This window comes from Manis pentadactyla, chromosome 3 (assembly GCF_030020395.1).
Source record: "Manis pentadactyla isolate mManPen7 chromosome 3, mManPen7.hap1, whole genome shotgun sequence".
NCBI lineage: Eukaryota > Metazoa > Chordata > Mammalia > Pholidota > Manidae > Manis > Manis pentadactyla.
In genome coordinates this window covers 17,839,869-17,858,343 of record NC_080021.1, presented here as the reverse complement: position 1 = coordinate 17,858,343, position 18,475 = coordinate 17,839,869, and the positions used below count along the sequence as shown (strand labels likewise).

The window sequence follows — 18,475 nt, the reverse complement described above, 5'->3', positions numbered from 1 at the left end:
TGCAGCGTTCTCCCGGCCGCGAGCGCGCGCCCTCCCCGCGCCCCCGAGGCGCACGCTCCGCTACGAGCGCGCGTGCGCCCCTCCGAACGTCCCCGGGAGCCGAGCCAGAGCGAGCGCCGGGCCCGGGCGCGCAGGAGTGAAAAGGAGGCGGCGGCCGCGGCTGCGAGCAGCAGATTCGGGCGCCGCGAGCAGACGCGTTCTGCTGTCGGCGATTTTTTTTAATTTCCAAAAAAATTACTGATTTAGAAAATCCTACATTTTTTAATGGCGCTGGCCCAGGGTCAGCGGGCGGTTTTCTCTGCTTCAAGATGGGCTTTGCCTTTTCCGTCGTGAGCACCAGCGGTGGCTTGATTGTCAGTTTTCTCCGGGTATTTTTAAGGCCAGGAGTCGAGCGCTGCATGTAGGCGAATCACCCTACAGAGCAGTGAGGCTTTTAAAATAATAATTATTATTTTGGGCAGAGAAGAGTCAATCTTGTAATTTTGTCTTCTTGGCGGAAGAGGCTGCGAGTCTCTAGGAGGTGGGTCGCCCGGGGTTGAATTTCCTCCCGGGGTGAGTGAGCCCAGTCCCGTTCACAGCCCAGGCGGCCCCCAGTGTGTGTCCGCTCCTTGCCGACGCCGGGAAAATGGAGGCTGTGATTGAGAAGGAATGCAGCGCGCTTGGAGGCCTCTTCCAGACCATCATCAGCGACATGAAGGTAGGACGCTGGGGGTGCGGCTGCGGCGGTAGACGCCGCGCACTGACCTCGCCGCGGTGCTTCTCCTCTGCCCCGGGCCAACCTCCCGGCCCTTGCCTGCGCGGTGGCTGCCGGCCACCTGCGGGAGCGCTTCGGGCCGGGTGTCACCTGCTCACCTAGGGTACCGTTCCGAGCTTTGCAGGGTCACCCGACGGGCGGTTTCTCTGGGAGTGTCTGATGCCCCCTGCCCTCTCCCCACTCATTGTCCCAGGGGGCGGCACCGTCTCGTTTTACTGGGGTCTCAGGGCCCCAGCTCCAAGTTTTCCATTGTCTGTCGTTGAACGGAGTGTCTGCGACCTGTGGAGGCTGGATGCCTGGGCGGACACCTGATTCCCCCGGGTATAGGGTGGGTGCGCCTGGCCTGACGGTGGGGAGGGATTTGGGGACTCTGCCCTGCGGCAGGAAGGATCACCCCCGCCCTGGCTTGGGAGACTGGGAAAGGCTTCCCTCTCTCCTGGACTTTCAGGTCCACCTGGGGGAGGGGATCTGAGCAAATTAAGTATTAATTAGGCTGTTCCAAAGCCGGAGAGGGTGTGCATGCCTTTCCTCAGCCCTCCTCGGGGGACACGAAGCAGAAGTTCCCAGAGCAGCCTTGCAGAGGCCTCTCCTTCCCCTGGCTGAGCCTCAGCCTGAAGACAAGATTGGGGTCCCCTCAGCTACTGTATCCCCAACCTACCCACCCAACACACACAGACTCCAGGTTTTCTCTGGGAAGGACTGTGGAGATTGTGTTGAGGGTGTGTGCGCGCGGGGGCGTGTGGGGGGTGGGGTGGGGAACGACACCCTGGCTTTTCCCGGTAAAGGGTGGGCCTGGGGATAACCTGATTCTTGGATGTGGATTTTTCTGGTGCATAGAAGTAGACCAGGGTTCTGTGTTATTCATCCAAAGGAACTATAACCAGCCGCGCGAGCTGGCTGGAGGTGGGAATTGGGGGCGGGGGGGGGTGGTTTCATGTGTATTTAGGGAGCTTCTCTTTGGCTCCAGCCCAGCTCCAGTTTGCCTCAACAGATCCGGGGAGGTGGTGTTTAATTAAATGCTCAGCTTCCAAAACGAGTGGGCAGGTTTGGAAAGCTGTGCAGCCAGTGGGTGTGGACAGCCCCTCTTCAGCCGCTGCCTGGGCGCCTGAAGGAGCTTTTGTCTGAAGTGTAGGGTCTTGAAAGGGTTAGGCCGCGGAGATGGACTTTGGGAAGGAATGCTCAGCTGTTACGGGCTGCTTGCCCCTTTTTAGAACCAACTACCACCTCCCCAGGGTGAACTTTTCCAAGGTGACTCCGTCCGGGTGTTGTCCATTTTGAAATCCTCCTACAGACCCTGTGCCTTTTGTCAGAAATTGACATTCGTGTAAGCATTATTTTCTGCGAGACCCTGATTGCCCAGGAATGCCTCTAATCCAGCCACTTGGAATTAGATGGATTATTCCCTGCTCAAAGACAGCCCCTCTCATTCCTTTGCCCCCAATCCGCATTGAATTACTGAAGTGCTCTTTTGAGACAAAGATTGGTGTCCCCTCTTTGGCCTCTGGGTGTTTGTTGTTAATTTGACGTGCTTCATAATCAAATAAGATTTGGTTTGAGGCACATGTGTTTTCTGATCATCAGGGGAAGAATTTGAAATGGATTGGTAAAGCTGTTTGTGTTTTTGGGAGGACAGAAATGGATGTTTCCAGTCCCTCAGAAGTAACAAGGACCCCGTGAACTAGGAGTTCTAGCCACTGCAGTCCCAGTGTTCACATCTAGAGTTTTTGTTCCTTAATTTAACATCCGGGCTGGGTTCTTCCTATTTATGGGTTCGAAGCCAAAGCCCTTCAGAAGGTAACCCACCACATGGTGGTCCCCTCCTGCTTTCCACCTGCAGTCCTGGGGCTGCCCCGTAGCACTCGGTGGCCTGGGGTTTTGTGGGTGCTAAGGTGGCATGCTTTCACCCCCAAAAGACTTACTTAGTGCCCTGTCAATGCTGGATCTATAGTTTGTGGTTCTCTGAGTTCAATTTGGTAGGGTTTATTCATCCTGTGGAAAGGCATTTATATTAAAGGTTGGTGATTTTGTTTTGGTAGCTGAAGATTTTAAAAGCAAGGCAGAGGGCAAGATTACAACAGGCCTTGGGGTTTGCAGAACTTAAGACTTTTGGAGAGGAGAGAGAGGGAAAGAGGGTGTGTGTGTCTGATTTCCAAGATGATTTATGCATAAGACGGTCGCTGAATATTTTCTTAGAACTTTCTTCTTAAAAGAGTTCTTCGTGGGTTAGATGGCAGTGACATTTTAAGAAGGTATTTCAAAATTTGGCCATGTAGGATAAGCAGTATATAGTACGCATATGCATGAAGTTGCCAGCAATAAAAGTCAGTTTTTACTCTCTGAAAGTAGCTGACTTTCTAAGGACCTGTTTATTCTCTTTTCTCTTGTCTTTGAACTCCCATGATGGGTTTATGGTGCCTTTGGTCTCCTTTCTGTTTGCTTTGAAGGACAAGTGTAAAAGTTGGAAACCCATTTGGAATGCCATCTTGAGAACATTTTTAGATTATTTTCTCAGAAGTTGTTGGAGTGGGGTGAGGAAAGGTTAAGGAAAACTTTTTTTGGGGAGCATTTGATTCTCCAAAATGCACAGCAGCACAGGAAGGGAGTCAATTTCCTCTTTGGAGGGAAAAAAAAAAGGAAACAACAAAAAATGGAGTAATTCCAAGGCTAGCATCATCCATCTTCTAAAATTAGAGAACCTGGAGACATTGAGAAGTTTGAGAGGATTCTTTCCGCTTTCTTCTAGTGATCCTTCATCCGGCTAAGTCCCTGGCTGTCAGGGTGTGCGTTTTGTCCTTTTCAGGGGGAAGGGTGTGGAAGAAACCCTCACTTTTCTTCTACTGGAGTCCAACAGCAGCTGTTCAATAGCTTATTGATTCCTTGAGGGGAGGAAACCTTGTGTTTTTCCCCTTTCTTCCACCTTACTGTGGTGGTGGTCACTAATGAATGGTGGTGTGCAAAATCGCTTAGCGGCTGCCTTTCTGCCCATCCACATAAATCAAGTCGTCTGGTGTGAGCTGGCCCCAAAGGAGAGGAGAGATGAGATTCATGAGGCTGGAGGCACAGGCCCCATGGCCAGTTTGTCTAGGGAAACAGTAAGCTTGGAAGTTACTGTGTGGAAGGCCAGTTGACTGACTTCTGATGTTCAGGCAGTGTTGACCACATTGTGGCGGTTCTGGAATCTTCTTGGAGTTTCTATCCAAGTTCTGGGAAAGATGGGCTACATACTGCAGATTTGTGCCATCCCTTTTTTAATAATTGAGAGACGATTGACATAACTATCAGTTTCAGGTGTTCCACAATGATTTGATGTTTATTTTTTTAAGTCATTATATAAGTAATTGAACCAGCATAGAATTTAGTGATGTTTGGGGAGTTTTAAGAACAGGAAACTCTGGCCACACTTGAGGGCAGAGCTCACTCTGGATGTCTGTCTTCTTTTAATAATTAGTTTAAAAAAAAACATTGGATGTGAAAATCAGATATTTTCCTCAGCCTTGTTACTCAAAAATCAGCATGTCAGGAGCTGAATTGGGCTCCATGCAGAGAGAACTTTGGACTAGGTTGAGAGTGTGTCCAGGGTTACACAATGTGACTTGGGGGGGCGGGGGTGAGAAGCACCTAACCACACCTTGAATTCTCCACCCCACATCTCACTTTAGACAGGGGTGTCCTGTTACTGGCACCTGTGCTGGCCAGAATAGGGGCCTTGTTTGGTTTCTCTCCACTGCCCCCCACCTCTGTTGCCACTAGTAATCTCTCAAGTTGTGCCTAAAATTAGAATGGCTGAAGGGACTTCTTGAATTTCATGGAAATCTTTTTGTGGTTTGAAGGCACGTCATATTTTCCCTCACTTATCATAAGATCAAGAATATGGGTAGTGGGTCCAGTGCTGGATAATTTCAGGGTTGTTTTTTTACCCCTGCTGCTTTGGCTCTGGAGTTCCTATCGGACGAAGGGTTATTTCCTTGGTGTTTATCGAGAGCCTGCTATGTGGGCCTTGCTGGGCTGCGAGGAGCCAGACATCCACAGGGTCTGCCCTCAGAGAGCTGCTGGTTCTGGGGCCATAAGGAGGTAACAGTAAATGCCCTGTGGTGGCCCCAGAAGAAGGGCTGTTGTCCTGCCTGGGAAAGGGCGTCAGTCGCTGCAGGACTTCCTTTGCCTCTTCAAAAGAATGTTTTCTCTTGGAAGATAGTGAAAAGGCAGCCGAGGCCTCTGCCAGTGGCCAGGTGCTCTGAGGGAGGCAGGCCCCTCTGTAATGGTTACTCACAAAGGCTGGACAAGCAGAGCCCTTGTGAAGTACAAACAGGGCCCCACGTTAGCTTTTCTCCTAGCAAATGGCTGTGTTTGCCCAACGATTACAGCTTCCTCAGTTTGGGCCTGTGGGAGGAGGAGGTGAAGATGTCACCAGGTTGGCAGCGGGGAACTGCCCGGAATGAGTGTTCAGCAATTTGGGGCCTCTTCTATGGAGATCAGTCTTTTTGGGGTTGTTTTTTTAAGGTGCCAATCTTGTCTAGGATTGACAAAGGCAAAAATGAATAGTTTTTTTGGTCTTGGCATGAGTGTTTCTGTGGGAAATCCCTTATACATCATATTTAACCAAATTGTTTGGAACTTGATGCTGTGAACCTTTATGTTTTGAAATTCTGCAGTTAGTAATGTCCCAAAGGGAGGGAGAAGGTCACAGTTTGCTGAGGGGGATGAGCTGAGTTTGAATTTTTCCTGGCTCAACTGTCATCAAGTCTTAGGTATGAAAGTAGCATGTACTTGTAATTCTGTAGTATTTATTGAGCATTAGCAACATTGCAAATAGCGAGCTTGATGCTATTTTAGCAAGTAAAGATGCAGAATTCCCAGTTAAATCTGAATGTCAGATCAACGGTGGACAGTTTTTTGGTGTAAGTATGTCCCATGCATACTCTCTCTTCTCAGCTGCTGACCTCTTGGCCTTTGAACTCTTCTTTTGCATCTTGGGGGTAGGGAATAGGAAAAAGCTAAAATGGCATCTACCAATTTGGCTAGCTCCTTCAAGCTTAAGATGCTTGGAGGGTGAAAAGGTTGAAACTATTGATCTGTTACATGCTTTATCTGTGATTTTCATCTAGGCTTTTTCCATCTTCCCAGGGATGGATCAGAGCTGGCAAAAGTCCTTCTGTAGTCAAGACCACTGAGATGTTCAAATTGGGTATGGAAAAAATGAGATCAGTTCGAGTTTGCCATTACTTCTCGGAACTGCCTTCAGGACACTTTCCCCTAAACCCACACCTCTACAAAACAAATACCTCTCCCTGAACCAAAAAAAAGCCAAAGGACAGATTTAACCATCTAGGACATCAGACAAGAAGTATCTGGGGCTCCTTAAAGGGAACTGACTGATGCCTTCAGCAGGTTAACTCAGATTTGCAGATCGTACTGCTGATATGGCCTTATTAAATGGCAAACCAGAGAGACAAACGGGGTAAATGAATTGGTGCAGCATTGAGGAAGCGTATTGTATTTGATGGCTGAGGTTCTCCCTTGAATTGGAGAGTGTGGAAGGTTTCATCTGCGAATATGCTACATGTGTGCACACACACAACCCCCAAAAGCAAACCTAAAACCCACTCATCATAGATTCCAGAGCAGCCCATCCGTTGTCAGCGTTTCTCACCTCTTAGCCCAGGGATGGCCTTAGCACGGGGCTGTGTTGTCTCTGCTCCTTCTCAATTGAAGATGCTTTGGTGTGCCACCTGGTACATAGTAGGTGTTCATTGCGTGTGGTGTACAGGGGGCAGGAGGGGACTTGGTGAGAACCTGCTCTGTGCCGGGCATTGTGCTGAGTGCTTGGTGTGCGTGGTTTCATGTCATCCTCACATCAACCCCTTCACAGATGAGAAAACTGAGGCTTGGAGGGAGTCAATAACTTGTCTCTAAGGCCATAGCGAGGAAGACTGGCATTCAGAACTTGGCCAATTTGATCTAGCGCTGGAGCTCTTTAGACGGGGAGCTGTGTATTTATTTCTAGAAGATGGCATTTTTTCACTTGCCTGAGTCTTAGAGGAGGCTCAGGGAAGGAATCCGGGGCTTATGTTGGTGCCTGTAGCCCAGAGCCAGCCTGGAGGCGTGAACTTGAGCTGAGCTGCTCTGAGGATTGCTGTGGGATGGGCAGCTTCCGTCTTGCTGTCACTTTCGTAGAAGTCGTTTAATTTATGCTGTATCATCACATCATGGCTTCTTCCCCTCCTCCTCCCACTCAACCAATCTTTAACACACAGTCTGGCATTCTCCTTTCCTCTCTTTTGCCTGGTTGTGCAGAAGAGAAAGAAGCCTTTGGACCAGGCCTCTCTGGTCACCCTTGGCCTTGGCTCATCCTCATGTCTAAGTCCGGGGAGCCCATGGGTCCCTCAGGCTGGGCAACTGCCATCCTGACAGCACCACCCCTAATTATGTGAATCAAGTTCACCTGAAGTTCAGTGACTCCTCAAAGAGAACTCCCTACCTTGAACTCATTTTTGTGTCCAGCTCTGGAACTCTCTTGGAAAAGAGCTTTCTGTGTTTAATTATGTCTCCATAGCCCTCCAGTTTGGGTTGAGTCAGTAGAGCCATTACAAATGTGTGTTTGGAGAAGCTGATGGGATTGCCGGAAAAACTCCTTCCTGTGCTGATACTTGGCCATGCTTTCTGAGTGGTTTTTCTTTTCCTGTCTAGTTTTAAGTGGGTGAAAAAGGAAAATCAGTTGAGTGCCTTTTGAGCTCTGTGTCTTTTTATTTGCATTCTTTTCCTCGAAGAATGTGGACAGCAGTAAAAGTATTAGCTTGCTGAGCATTAGGGGTCTCCTGAGTCCTGGAGGGGGGACAACAGGTTTTGCCTGGGACTCCCTTCCCTGTCACCTCCCACATGACAGGGGACTCTAGGGGACTCGGGGTGTGGGTCTGGCCAAAGGAGAAGGTTCTGGGCAGGTGTGCCCCCTTTTGGTGGAACAGGCATGGTCATAGGAACGATGTATTGATTCCCAGGGAGCTGTAAGACTGATGCAGGGACCCTGTTGCCCAGAGGTTCTGATTCAGTGCTTCTGGGGTAGATCTTGGGTTTTAGAGTTTTTAAAAGCACCCCCAGGAAACTCTAATATGTAGCCAAGTATGAGAACCACTGAGCTATACACAATTTCAGCACCCTCAAAAGTGTTTTCTCAACCTTACCTAAGTCTGAGTAAAAGCCTCTTTAGATGGTTGCACAACAGTGTGAGTATATTTGAGCCATACACTTTAAATGGTCAAGATGGTAAATTTAATGTTGGGTCATCGCTCCTAAATCCCTCCTGTAGAAATTCTGGGGCTACTGCTGACCTTGGAGTCAAAGAGATCTGGTTTTAAATCCTGTGGGCAAGTTACTTAATCTCTGAGCCTCATTTTCCTCTTCTGCAGAATAGGTCTAATGAAGTACCCAGCCTTTGGATTTCTGTGAGCATTCTGAGAGGAGAGAATGCTCTTGAAGGGCATCACACACTGTGTGGCATACACACACTCAAATCAGGTGCTATTATTCTGTTTTGTAGATTTGGGACTGAGGTATCCCAAAGTCTTCAAATCAGTGTAGTAATGATCTCTTCCACATCTTAGGGGAAATACTACCCACCCTTTACCAAGTTGTATTTAGAGTTCGCAGTGAAGTTGCAGGACATGGAGGAGTTCTTTTTTTTTTTTTCCTTGCCAAGTAAATTACTCCTGAGTTCATTATAACCTCATCTGTCTCTACTGGGCTTATTTGCATTCTCTGTTTGCAAACCCCCAGTATATATGGGGAAGGCAGGACAGGGTGCCTGGCTGAGGTTCTCAGGTCATTTAATTGAATGCTTAAAGTCCTTGAGAGATGTTTACACCAGGGTAAGTGTAGCGGAATTGCTTTGCAAGGGCCATCCTTTCCTACACTGAGTCTCCCTTTTTCTAGAGTGGCCACCAAGAAAAGTGGCCTTGTTTGCGTGTAGCCTGCCCCGTAGCAACAGCTTCATATTGAGCTCCCATCCTTTCCTAAGACTTGGCCATGTTTGGGTTCTGCCCACCTGCTGAATGTGGCCCACCTGCCTTGGCCTTCAAGGACCCTTATGACTTGGCCAAGTGCTCCAACCTGGATTCCCCAGCTTTGAAGACATCCTGTGTTCCTTATTCTTGCTGCTTGTCCTGCTTGGAGGATCCCCTCTGCCATTGTTGCCTCTTGAAATCTTATTTTTCAAGGCCCCATCACAAAGTTACCTCACATCTGGTTCCCCTCTTTCCACCAAGCCAGTTGCCCTTAGGCATATTTCACACTGTGTCCATTCTACTTAGTATTTATTATATTCTACCTTAAGTGGTTACACTTGGGCTTTAAAATATAAATGGGAGGAATAATACTTCCCTTTTAAGTCATTGAGGATTAAATGAGAAAGTACATGCAAAGGTCTTAGCATGATATAAATGCCAAATAAAATGCTGTGTATCTGAGCTCCCCTGGTAATTTCTAGCAGAGTACCCTTCTGAGAGTAGCATTTAGATGTTTCAGAAAATCTTAGAAACCCATACTTTGATGATGCAGTGGAAACGAGTGAAATGCGTTCCGACTTTCAGCATATAAATAGAGCATGGTACACATACTCGCCAAAGAAGATGGAGTGCCTGCCATGTGTCAGGCCTTGCTGGGTGATGGAGGCATTCCCATGAACAAGACAGACTCAGCCCTTGCCCTGACGTTGTTTCATCTAGAAGAGAAACAGACAAATAATTAGAAATCACTGTTATCAGTGCCACGATAGCTGTTGCCCAAGGTTTTGAGGGGGTCTTAGGGTTGGGGGGATCTGATTCTCATTTGGAGCCAGGACAGAGTCAAGGGGGACTTTTGGTACAGGTGGCACCCAAGCTGGGCACCTAACTCCTATTTAACAAGCATTTATATGGCAAAACCAGGCACTATTCTAATGCTATACAAATAGTCTCTTAATCCTCCCAACAAGCCAGTGAGTGAGGTAGTTAGTGTTATAACTCCCATTTTACGAAGGGGGAGACTAAGGTGCAGGGAGATTAAGCCAGTTGCCCATGTCATACAACTATTGAGAGGTACAGCTGGGACTTGAACCCCGGCAATACAGCTCCAGTCTGTGCTCTCATCCACCATCGTGGACTATCTCTTAATGTGGCATTTTAGGATTTTCTTTTTAAGATTCTGCAGTGCGTGCACTTCACTGATTTCTTTGATTGTTCTGTCTATACCTTAAGGACAGTGAACCAGATAAAGCATAAAAATCTAGGCTCTTTGAGCTGTTTCAAGAAACTCAGGGGCCTGTTTGAAGAGGAATTTGACTCAGCCAACCACATGAAATTATCAGACACTTGACTCACCTGGTGGGTGCTTCTAATTTGTTAGCAGAGGGAAGTCTGTGTGGAGAGCAGGCAGGGTGTAAGACCTAAGGCTCTGACTCAGCTGTCCAGGGTGACAACCACAAGATACTTTGTTTTTCTGGAGAAACCCCCTCTGTCAGGGTTCCCCAGTAAATGGCTCTGCACTCCACATGACTAATGCAAAACAGGAAGGAGGGGGAGTAGTAAGAGGCTGGAAATGCTTTGAGATTAGTTTCCAGGGAGACCTCAATTTCATATTGGAGGCCTGGCTTGCTTGAGCAGGTCTTGTCTCCTGCAGCTGAGCACGCAGCCATTAAGGAAGTCTTTGAGTTTGGTTTAATGGTCACTCTTTGTTTTGAAGTGATTGTTTACTGAACCTTCAAAGCCAGCTCTCCAGCAGGATGTGATCTCGGGCCTGGATAATTGGATGAGGCACCCCAATAGGAAGCAAGTAGAGGGGAGCAGAGCCAGGAGTAGCTAGCCGATGGCCAAGTCTTTGGCTTCTGAGCACTTGGAGGCTCCAGGCGCCGCAAGCTGGTGCTGGAGGGACTGAGACGGCCTTGCAGCTGGAAGTAGACCTGGAGAGGAGTCCCTTGGAACCTGGCCTCTTTGATGTTGTGCTGATCTTAATTAGGGGCACCCTAATTAAGTTGCTGAGGACTAAGCTTTTTACTAAAAAAAAAAAAAATGAGCAAATGTTTTCAGAGCATCTCACAAGGGATTCTTAAAGATTATGCAAGTAATACAAAGTTAATGGAAGGAAAACTAAGAAACCTGGGTGAAATAAAAGATAAGTCGCCCATAACCCCTTGATTACACAGTGGGTTGTGTACATACATTTTAGACAAAGGTTCATGTCATCTATGCTGTACCAGAAGTTTCTTTTCACTTAGCATTTCACTCATGCTGCCTTTCTGTGCGTGTAATTATAAGCCAGGTCAGTTTTAATGGTTGTGTGGTGTTCCTTTGTTCTGTGCATCTATGGGTCATTCATTTAGTTGACAAATATTTGAGGATCTGTATGCCAGGCTCCATTTTAAGTGCTTGGGATACAGCAGTAAATTAAATGGACACAAATCTCTGCCCTCCTGGAACTTACATTCTAATGGGGTGGGGCCAAACTAGTACGTCAGTCTCTTGTATATGAGAAGGTTCATGTGCAAACGGGAAAAATCAGGGGCAGTACTGCTGTTTTTAAATAGGGCATTTAGGGAAGGCCTCACAGAAAGGTGACATTTTAGCAACAGCTTATGAAGTGTGTGGATTTCAGAGGAAGATTGTTCCAGGCAAGGGAAGAGCATGTGCAAAGGCCCTGAGGTGGGGAGCTAGTTCCATAATGATTCGTGTTTAGGCTGTGTCCAGTTTTCACTAATTATAAGCAACACTGCAACGAATATATCCTTGTAGCTAGACAATGATTTACACTGATGGTTTCCCCTGACGGATTTATCCTGAGTGAAAGATACATACTTAGGGCATTTGAAACCCACTGCCTTTCAGAAAGCATGTATCAGTTCACATGCCAGCATGTGAGCGCTCATCACCAGAGATTACTTCTAAAGGAGCTACACTTGAACATCAGGCCACAGCGTCCACAGTGTCAGAGGGACAGGGCATTGGTCTAGTGTGGTGATCCTCAAATCTTGCTGTGTGTGATTTTACCAAGCAGAGATTGAGTGTCCCCTGGGAGTGTGTTAAATGCAGATGTCTCACCCCATCCCCAGAGATTTGCTTGTGTAGATCTGGGGTGGGGCTCAGGCATGTGTAATGTGAGCAGACATTTCCTGGTGGGTCTCTGCTAGGTGGTGCAGGGGCTATACCATGAGTTGGTAGAAGTGGGAGTGGCTCTGGGGCCACCCTGAGCCATCAGGCCCCTCCTCTGCAGATCATGAAGTGAGTAGGATCTCCCTGCTCCCCCCACCCCCATTGTAGATTACTCCTGCAATGAATGTGTTCCAGGAGAACAGAATGACTCCTGTACCTAAATGCAGCATGATCTTCTATACTTCCTTTCCTTTGCTAATTCTGTTTTGTTTGTGGGGAGTGCTTCCTCTGTTCCTTCTTTCCTTTCTTATTGCCAGGAAAATTCTCATTTATCCTTTAGGACAGAGGTGAGGCATCACGCTCCTCTGGAAACTTGCATCAACCCCACTTCCTAGTACTTTATGTTTGAAGTGTGGTTCCCTTCAAAGGCTTTGGGATTGGTGGCTTACACATTAGTGTTCTTGCTAGCCAGAGTCCAACACTGGGGCTCCTCATCTCTGTGTGGCCTATGCCTGTGGGGTGCCAGTGCATAGTAGGTGCTCATTAAATGTCTGAGGGTGGCTGGCATTGTACGTTAACTCTTTAAAACAGCAGTTGCTGGCTTTTATTGACTTCTAAGTGCTAGTCATCCTTCTAAGCACTTGTATTACTTCACTTAACTCTTCTCACCCTCCTTTGAGGTGGGAACTACCACGGCATCATTTACAGATGAAGACTGGGTGACTAACTTAGCTCACATGGTGGGTAGATCTGAAGTTGGGCTGTTCTGACTCGAGAGCCATGCTCTTAACCACTAGACCACACTGGTCTTTTCACACTCTGGAATATGGTGGCCTGTCGGGGTCCCCACTCTAGGCAAGAAGGACACTCAGTGGAAAGACACTAAAAAAAGAGCAGTGACTATAGGAATGACAAGCTCAGTTATCTCCCTTTTTGGTGATGCCTGCCTGTGTGTCTCCTACCAGCCTGGGGTAGGATTGGGGTGTCGTGGAGGAGGCACTGTTGGCGGAAGGTGGCAGAGCATGAAGTGTGCAGTGTGGTGAGGCCATTGCTCGCCAGGGTGGGTCTGGCAGGTTGATCACACTGTCCCTGTCTGGGCGAGTTTACAATGTAAAAGTGAGTCCAGGATGAATGCAGGGGTGCTCATTTAGGAGAGCACAAGCCCGGGCCCACACATGGTCCCTGTTAGGGTCATGGGTGCGAGTGCTTCTGTTGAGGATGTTGGAGAGTGTACCCCTAAGGGGAACTGACTCCTAAAATGCAGAAGCAGTCTTGGAGTTGGGTGCAGGCAAGTCCGAGAGGGCACTTGCGGGAGAGAAGTAGGTGGGTGTGGGTGTGCAGACGTGAAGTAAGGGTAACAGTACTTCATTAACACTCTCACAGGGTATGCAGGGTACCAAGTATTTTGCTTAGGTTCATTATCTCATGTGGACATTTCTATTCAGGAATAAACATATGGGACCGAAGCCTTAGACTCTATATAGTGGGACAAAGGCTAGAGGGGGTAGGTACATATTTACTTTTCAGGGGAGGCTTAAATGTACACAAACATTTCTTACTGGCACTTGGGTAAGAGCAGCCCGCCCCTGAGTTAGGTGTTGAGATACTGAGTTCCCAAGTTTCCAGTTGTGGAGAAGCAGTAAGTTTTAGGTAAACACGTGGAACAATTAAATAAAAAAAAAAAACTGGACAAATTTAGGAGCAGTTGATGAAATAAACTGGGTGTGAGGTCAAACTCTTCCCTGACTGGAGGCAAATTCCTTAACCTTTCTCTGCCCTGCTTTCCTGTGGAAAAAGGAAAGTGTTAAATGCCGGTTCTGCCAACTGCCCTCCTGGAGTTGGTGTCAAAGCCTGTTATACTCTCTTAGGTACTATGTCAGTGTGGGAGGGTGTTCTTAATAGTGATTGGGAAATAGATTTGGACTCCTCGATCACTCTCTGAAATAATAAAGGAAATAGGGCTATAAAAATGGGGGGTGGCAGATCAATTTGGGGAATGGAAGAGGAGAGGGATTTCATTTTCCAAACAATGTAGGACAGGGTAAACACACCAATTTTGTAAAAGTGAAAAACTAGAACGAGACATCTAGTTGCAGTTGTAGAACGTCCCAAGGAGGCCTGGAGTGACTTTGTCACATGATGGATGACGCTGTCCCTTTGACCCTTCTGCGATGTTGGAGATATTCTCTCTCTGTCCATTACTGTAGCCACTGGCCAGGTGTGGCTACTGAGCACTTAAGTGAGGAAATGAATTTTTAATTTCATTTCATTGCAATTAATTTAAATCTGTATAAGTCCATGTAGCCAGAGGCTCAGTATAGACAAAGGAATTATTCTTGGTAGAAAACTTAAAAAACAAAAACAATACTAATTTGAAGATATAGTTGACATATTTGTTTGGTTCTTTTTTTATTTCAAGTGGGACCTACCCATATGTCAAAAAGACAGACTTCCTGGGCAGGGACCCTGGTAACACAGGAGGAAGAAGCGGCTTGATGTCCTTGTCTTAACGAGGGTGTTACAGATGGAGCAGTTTGCTGGACGAGGATAGAGGGAGGGGGAGAGGAAACGGAGCATCTTTTGTGGTGAAATCTTCCTTTTGATGAGCATATTCATTGCTGGTGAGCTTGGGCAAGTGGGTGAGGGTGGGCGTGCATGGAAGCAACCATTGATTATCCCTAAGGCTGTCATGCAGTTGATGGGCAGGGATAATTAGTGGATTAGGCAAGCCCCAATCAGGGAATAAAAGCTCAGGAATGGTTTTTATGATGGATGGGCTTACACTGTGCCTTTCATCTAAGGATCTTGGGAGCGCTTCATCTTGCAGTATGGGATGAGGAAGGGTGGTTTTTGGGACGGAGCTGTGACAGACAATTCACAGGCTCTGTCCTTCATCCTGCACATGTCTTCTAGAATCCTCAGATTCCTGCTTGATGCTTGAAGGAGCAAGCAGTCCAGACCCATTCCTGTGTAGGTCAGTAGCTTCCCCTTGAAGCTCTGCTTTTCATTTCTCTGATGTCTGGGCTCACCTAGGGGTATGGGCTCTTCTCCTCCTGCTTACCCTGATGAGGTTCCTACAGCTTTGGGAGGGACGTGGTGGGAGCAACCGACTGTAGAGATGCTCCAGACAGGCTCTCCAATGTCCTGGCAGAAGCAGATCAGTTCTAGTGTCCACAGTAAACCTGAAGATGTGATAAAATTACCCATAATCATAACTACTAATGACAGCAACTGTGAACATATCTAGTACATTTCTATCAGACCTTTTCTGCACAAAGGGCTTTTCTATTGTGTTTCATGTTTTCTTTTCCACGTGGTTGAGGATCCTGACCATTTCTAGGTTGACATTACAGCAACCCTGGGGCATTTAGCATTTGTAATGAGGGTTGTATGCTGCGGGGTGGGGTGGGGGAGGGCCCTTGCACTCCACTCTACTTGGGCTCCAACGGGACCCAAGTATAAAGCAGGACCCAGTCTGCCCTCTGAAGGGCTTTCTGCAGCCCTGACGCTGGGCCAGGCGGCTGGGTCTGTTCATCTTGCTGCTTGTACTTCCCAGAATCAGGGTAGCCCTTGGGCCACAAAGCCTGGCTGGTCTGGGATCAAATTTCAGCCTACACCACTACTGATGCAGCATCGTGCAACCCCTGTGGTCCTCCGCTGCCTCAGCTGTGAGATGATAGCATCTGCCTCATCAGGTTGCTGAGAGCATGCAGGAAAAGTTGCGTCAAGCTGCGCCCCTCAGAGTGTTCTGTGGACCAGCAGCCTCAGCATCACTCAAATTAGGTGTGTGGCATCCAGGCTCCACCTCCAACCAAAGGAGTCAGACCTGCATTTTTGCAAGATCCCCAGGGGATGGATACATAAAGTAGAGAAATGCCGATACATGTACTTGGCACTGAGCCAACTGTTTAGAAAAAGATGCTCAGTGATGATGATGGTGACAGTGATGATGGCCAAGGTGAAAGGGGCTCGGGACCTTACCCGTCCAGCCGCTCAGCCAAGACCTGGGTTCTCATCAGTCCTCACCACTGGTGAGCCGGCCGCTGTCTGGTCCCTTTGGGCAGGATAGGGGCCTTTGAGCTAGAACCCAGCTCCCTGAGGCCTGTCCTCCACTGACCGCTATTTTATTCTCAGCTAGGCCAAGTTCCTCTTCCTCATGAGAGTCGTCTTTAGTTCTTTGGCTCCTCTCAAATTGCCCCTTCTCTGACCACAGCTCCCTGCAATCCGGGTTCCCTGTGTGGCAGTGTGTGTGTCTGATTCCCTCCGCTGTCCCTGAGGTTCCGCTGTCCCAGGGGGCTGGGCTGGGAGAGGCAGTTGCTGCATTATTTATGGGGCACCGTTATCCAGCTGTGCTGATGGGTTACAGTTTTTCTCCCTGTGTGGGATGCCATCCTGGACCTCTGTGTAACACAGAACAAAATAAAGCAAAACAGAACCCTGAGCAAGATAGGCCAGGGGCTGAGTCCTGCCGCCTGCCCTTGGCAAGTGGCCTGTCCGCCTCGTGGCTGCAGAGAAAGTGGAGGAAGGAGGAGAGGGACCCAGGCCTGGTCCCAGAGCTCAGCCTTGAGGGTGCGGAGGGAAAGCTAACTCACATATTTGTCTATGTGGCTACTGGGCTTTTGGGGAATTGATGGAGATTAGAAGAGTCTTTTTTTTCTCAGAAGTAGGAAAATGACTTCGTTCTCCTCCCCCCTCCCCAAGGGACCAGGCTGCTATGTGGTATGTGACTTGTTAGCCAGGTTCTCTTGTCACCTGACTGGTTTGGGACTTAAGTCACTGTCCATCTGAATGAAGGCTGCCCCCGTCTTCCTCTGTTGTCCCTTTTGTGGTTGGACTCTGGACCTTGCCTTTGAAGGCTGCTCACGGTCACCTTGCCCGCCGGCCGGTCTCCTGCATCTCCCCAGCGTAACTGCACCCGCCAGCATTCCTTGCAGAGAGCCCACTCGTGTGCACTCTACCTCCCTGTCTTTGTTCCTGTTACTGGAAACGATCTTCCTGCCTGTCTCCCTTTCTTCTGTCCTGGAACCCACCGTTTAGTAGGGGAGACTTGGGTTCATAGTGAATTGCATGAGGTGAGGGTAGCAGTTGATTTGAGAGCATCAGAGAATGCTCTGGAAGAAGTGACATTTGAGCTGGGTGGCGATAGCTGAGTACGAGTTCTCAAGATTGTTGAATCTGCCTGCAAGTTAGAACAGCCATGGTGGGTGGCAGGTGAGGGGTGGACTTGGGTGCTCGGCGGGAATCTTATTTTCTTTGGTTTTGGTCTGTCTGGAAAGTTGTAAAACCGTCGTGTGTTCTCTGGTGAAGTCCACAGTGGGGTCTGCGTTGGGCCTGTTTCAGAGCTCTGGGCTGCATTCTTAGGGATTTTCTCAAAGGTGAACAGAGCCCATCCAGACAGGGAGCCTCAGAAGAGACCTTTCTGGGACTTCTTGGGGGGTGGTGAGATTAAAAAATTAAGGACTCTATTGGAATTGTTTTCTGAAAGGGTTTTCAGAGCATAAGGTGGCATCTTGATTGGCAGTTTCCTTTGAAATTTGAGCATGCTCTCCTTGCTAAGTCTTACAGTCAGGAAAACCCAGGGGTTTTTCTGTTACCTTTTAATCTTTCCACAAGTGCCTTCTCCCTCCTTTCCCTCTTCCTCCAAGCTTTTGAGTTTCTGTAGTAAAGTGACTTTTCAGGTGGGTAGAAACTTTTTTCGTTGAAAGAAACTAGGAAAAAAATCTGGAACAACCCAACATTACCTTGTCTTTAAATTTTAATGACATTTACTCACTTAAAAAATTTCAGCAAGGAGGTTTTCATCTTCTGTTCTTAGAAGTTCATTTTTTAAAAGAATCCATTAAATTATATATTGCCTAAAACAGGTAGGCCTGACACTCCTTTGATAAACTGTCAAATACCATTAATCTGGAGAGGGCTGCTTTTGGCAGGCTCCTTCCGGCTGAGTGGCTGTGCATAAGTGGGGAGCTGTGTGCTGTACCCCTTGACTGGAGAGGGGACCCTCCTTTTGTTAATTTGGTAAAGACTGAAATGAGGTTCCAAGTGGGGAGGCGGATAAGTAGTTTTTGTAGAGTGGCTTGAGCCGTGGTTGTTTCCGGGCGCATTTGTCTGGGGTTGGAGTGCTCTGCCTGCCATTTACTTGGGAGCGTCGGGGGCTGCGTGTGACGCTGCACACCCAGCTGTCTGGGTCTGTTGCGGCTTTAACTCTGGCTAACTAATAGCGAGATGCACAGTGCATCTGTACACAGTTGGTTCTGTACTCAAGACTAAGAATGAGAGATTCCAGCCTGGGTGGATGGTAACCTCTCTGCCAACTTCATGGGTGAGATTACTGGGAGCTGCACACACTTGGATCAATCCTATCAAATGTTTATTGGACACTTAGTGAGGCCCTGCACTCAGCACATTATGTCTGACCTTGTTTAATCCTCACACCGACCCTATGAGGTAGTGACCTATCCCCATGCAGAGGTCAAATGATTCGTCCAATGTCACATTGCAAACAGGAGAGCTAAGATTCAGCCAGGGCCCTGGACTCCTGCTTTTGTTCCTTAATCCTCCTTTACGTTCCTCCAATGTTCAGTGATGTCAGTGTTCAGCAATGGTGATG

The 18,475-nt window shown here is 48.0% G+C and overlaps 1 protein-coding gene across 10 annotated transcripts in view; it reads left to right on the top strand.

Annotated features, from left to right (window-relative positions):
* The first annotated feature begins 501 nt into the window (after positions 1-501).
* The window catches only part of MTSS1 (MTSS I-BAR domain containing 1), a 151,784-nt gene continuing 133,810 nt past the window's right edge, over positions 502-18,475 (top strand). For all 10 annotated transcript variants that reach the window (XM_036883053.2, XM_036883043.2, XM_036883049.2 and 7 more), the window contains exon 1: positions 502-697. In XM_036883053.2, the coding sequence (XP_036738948.2) occupies positions 626-697 (72 nt within the window). In that variant the 5' untranslated portion in view covers positions 502-625. The remainder of the gene's footprint in view (positions 698-18,475) is intronic.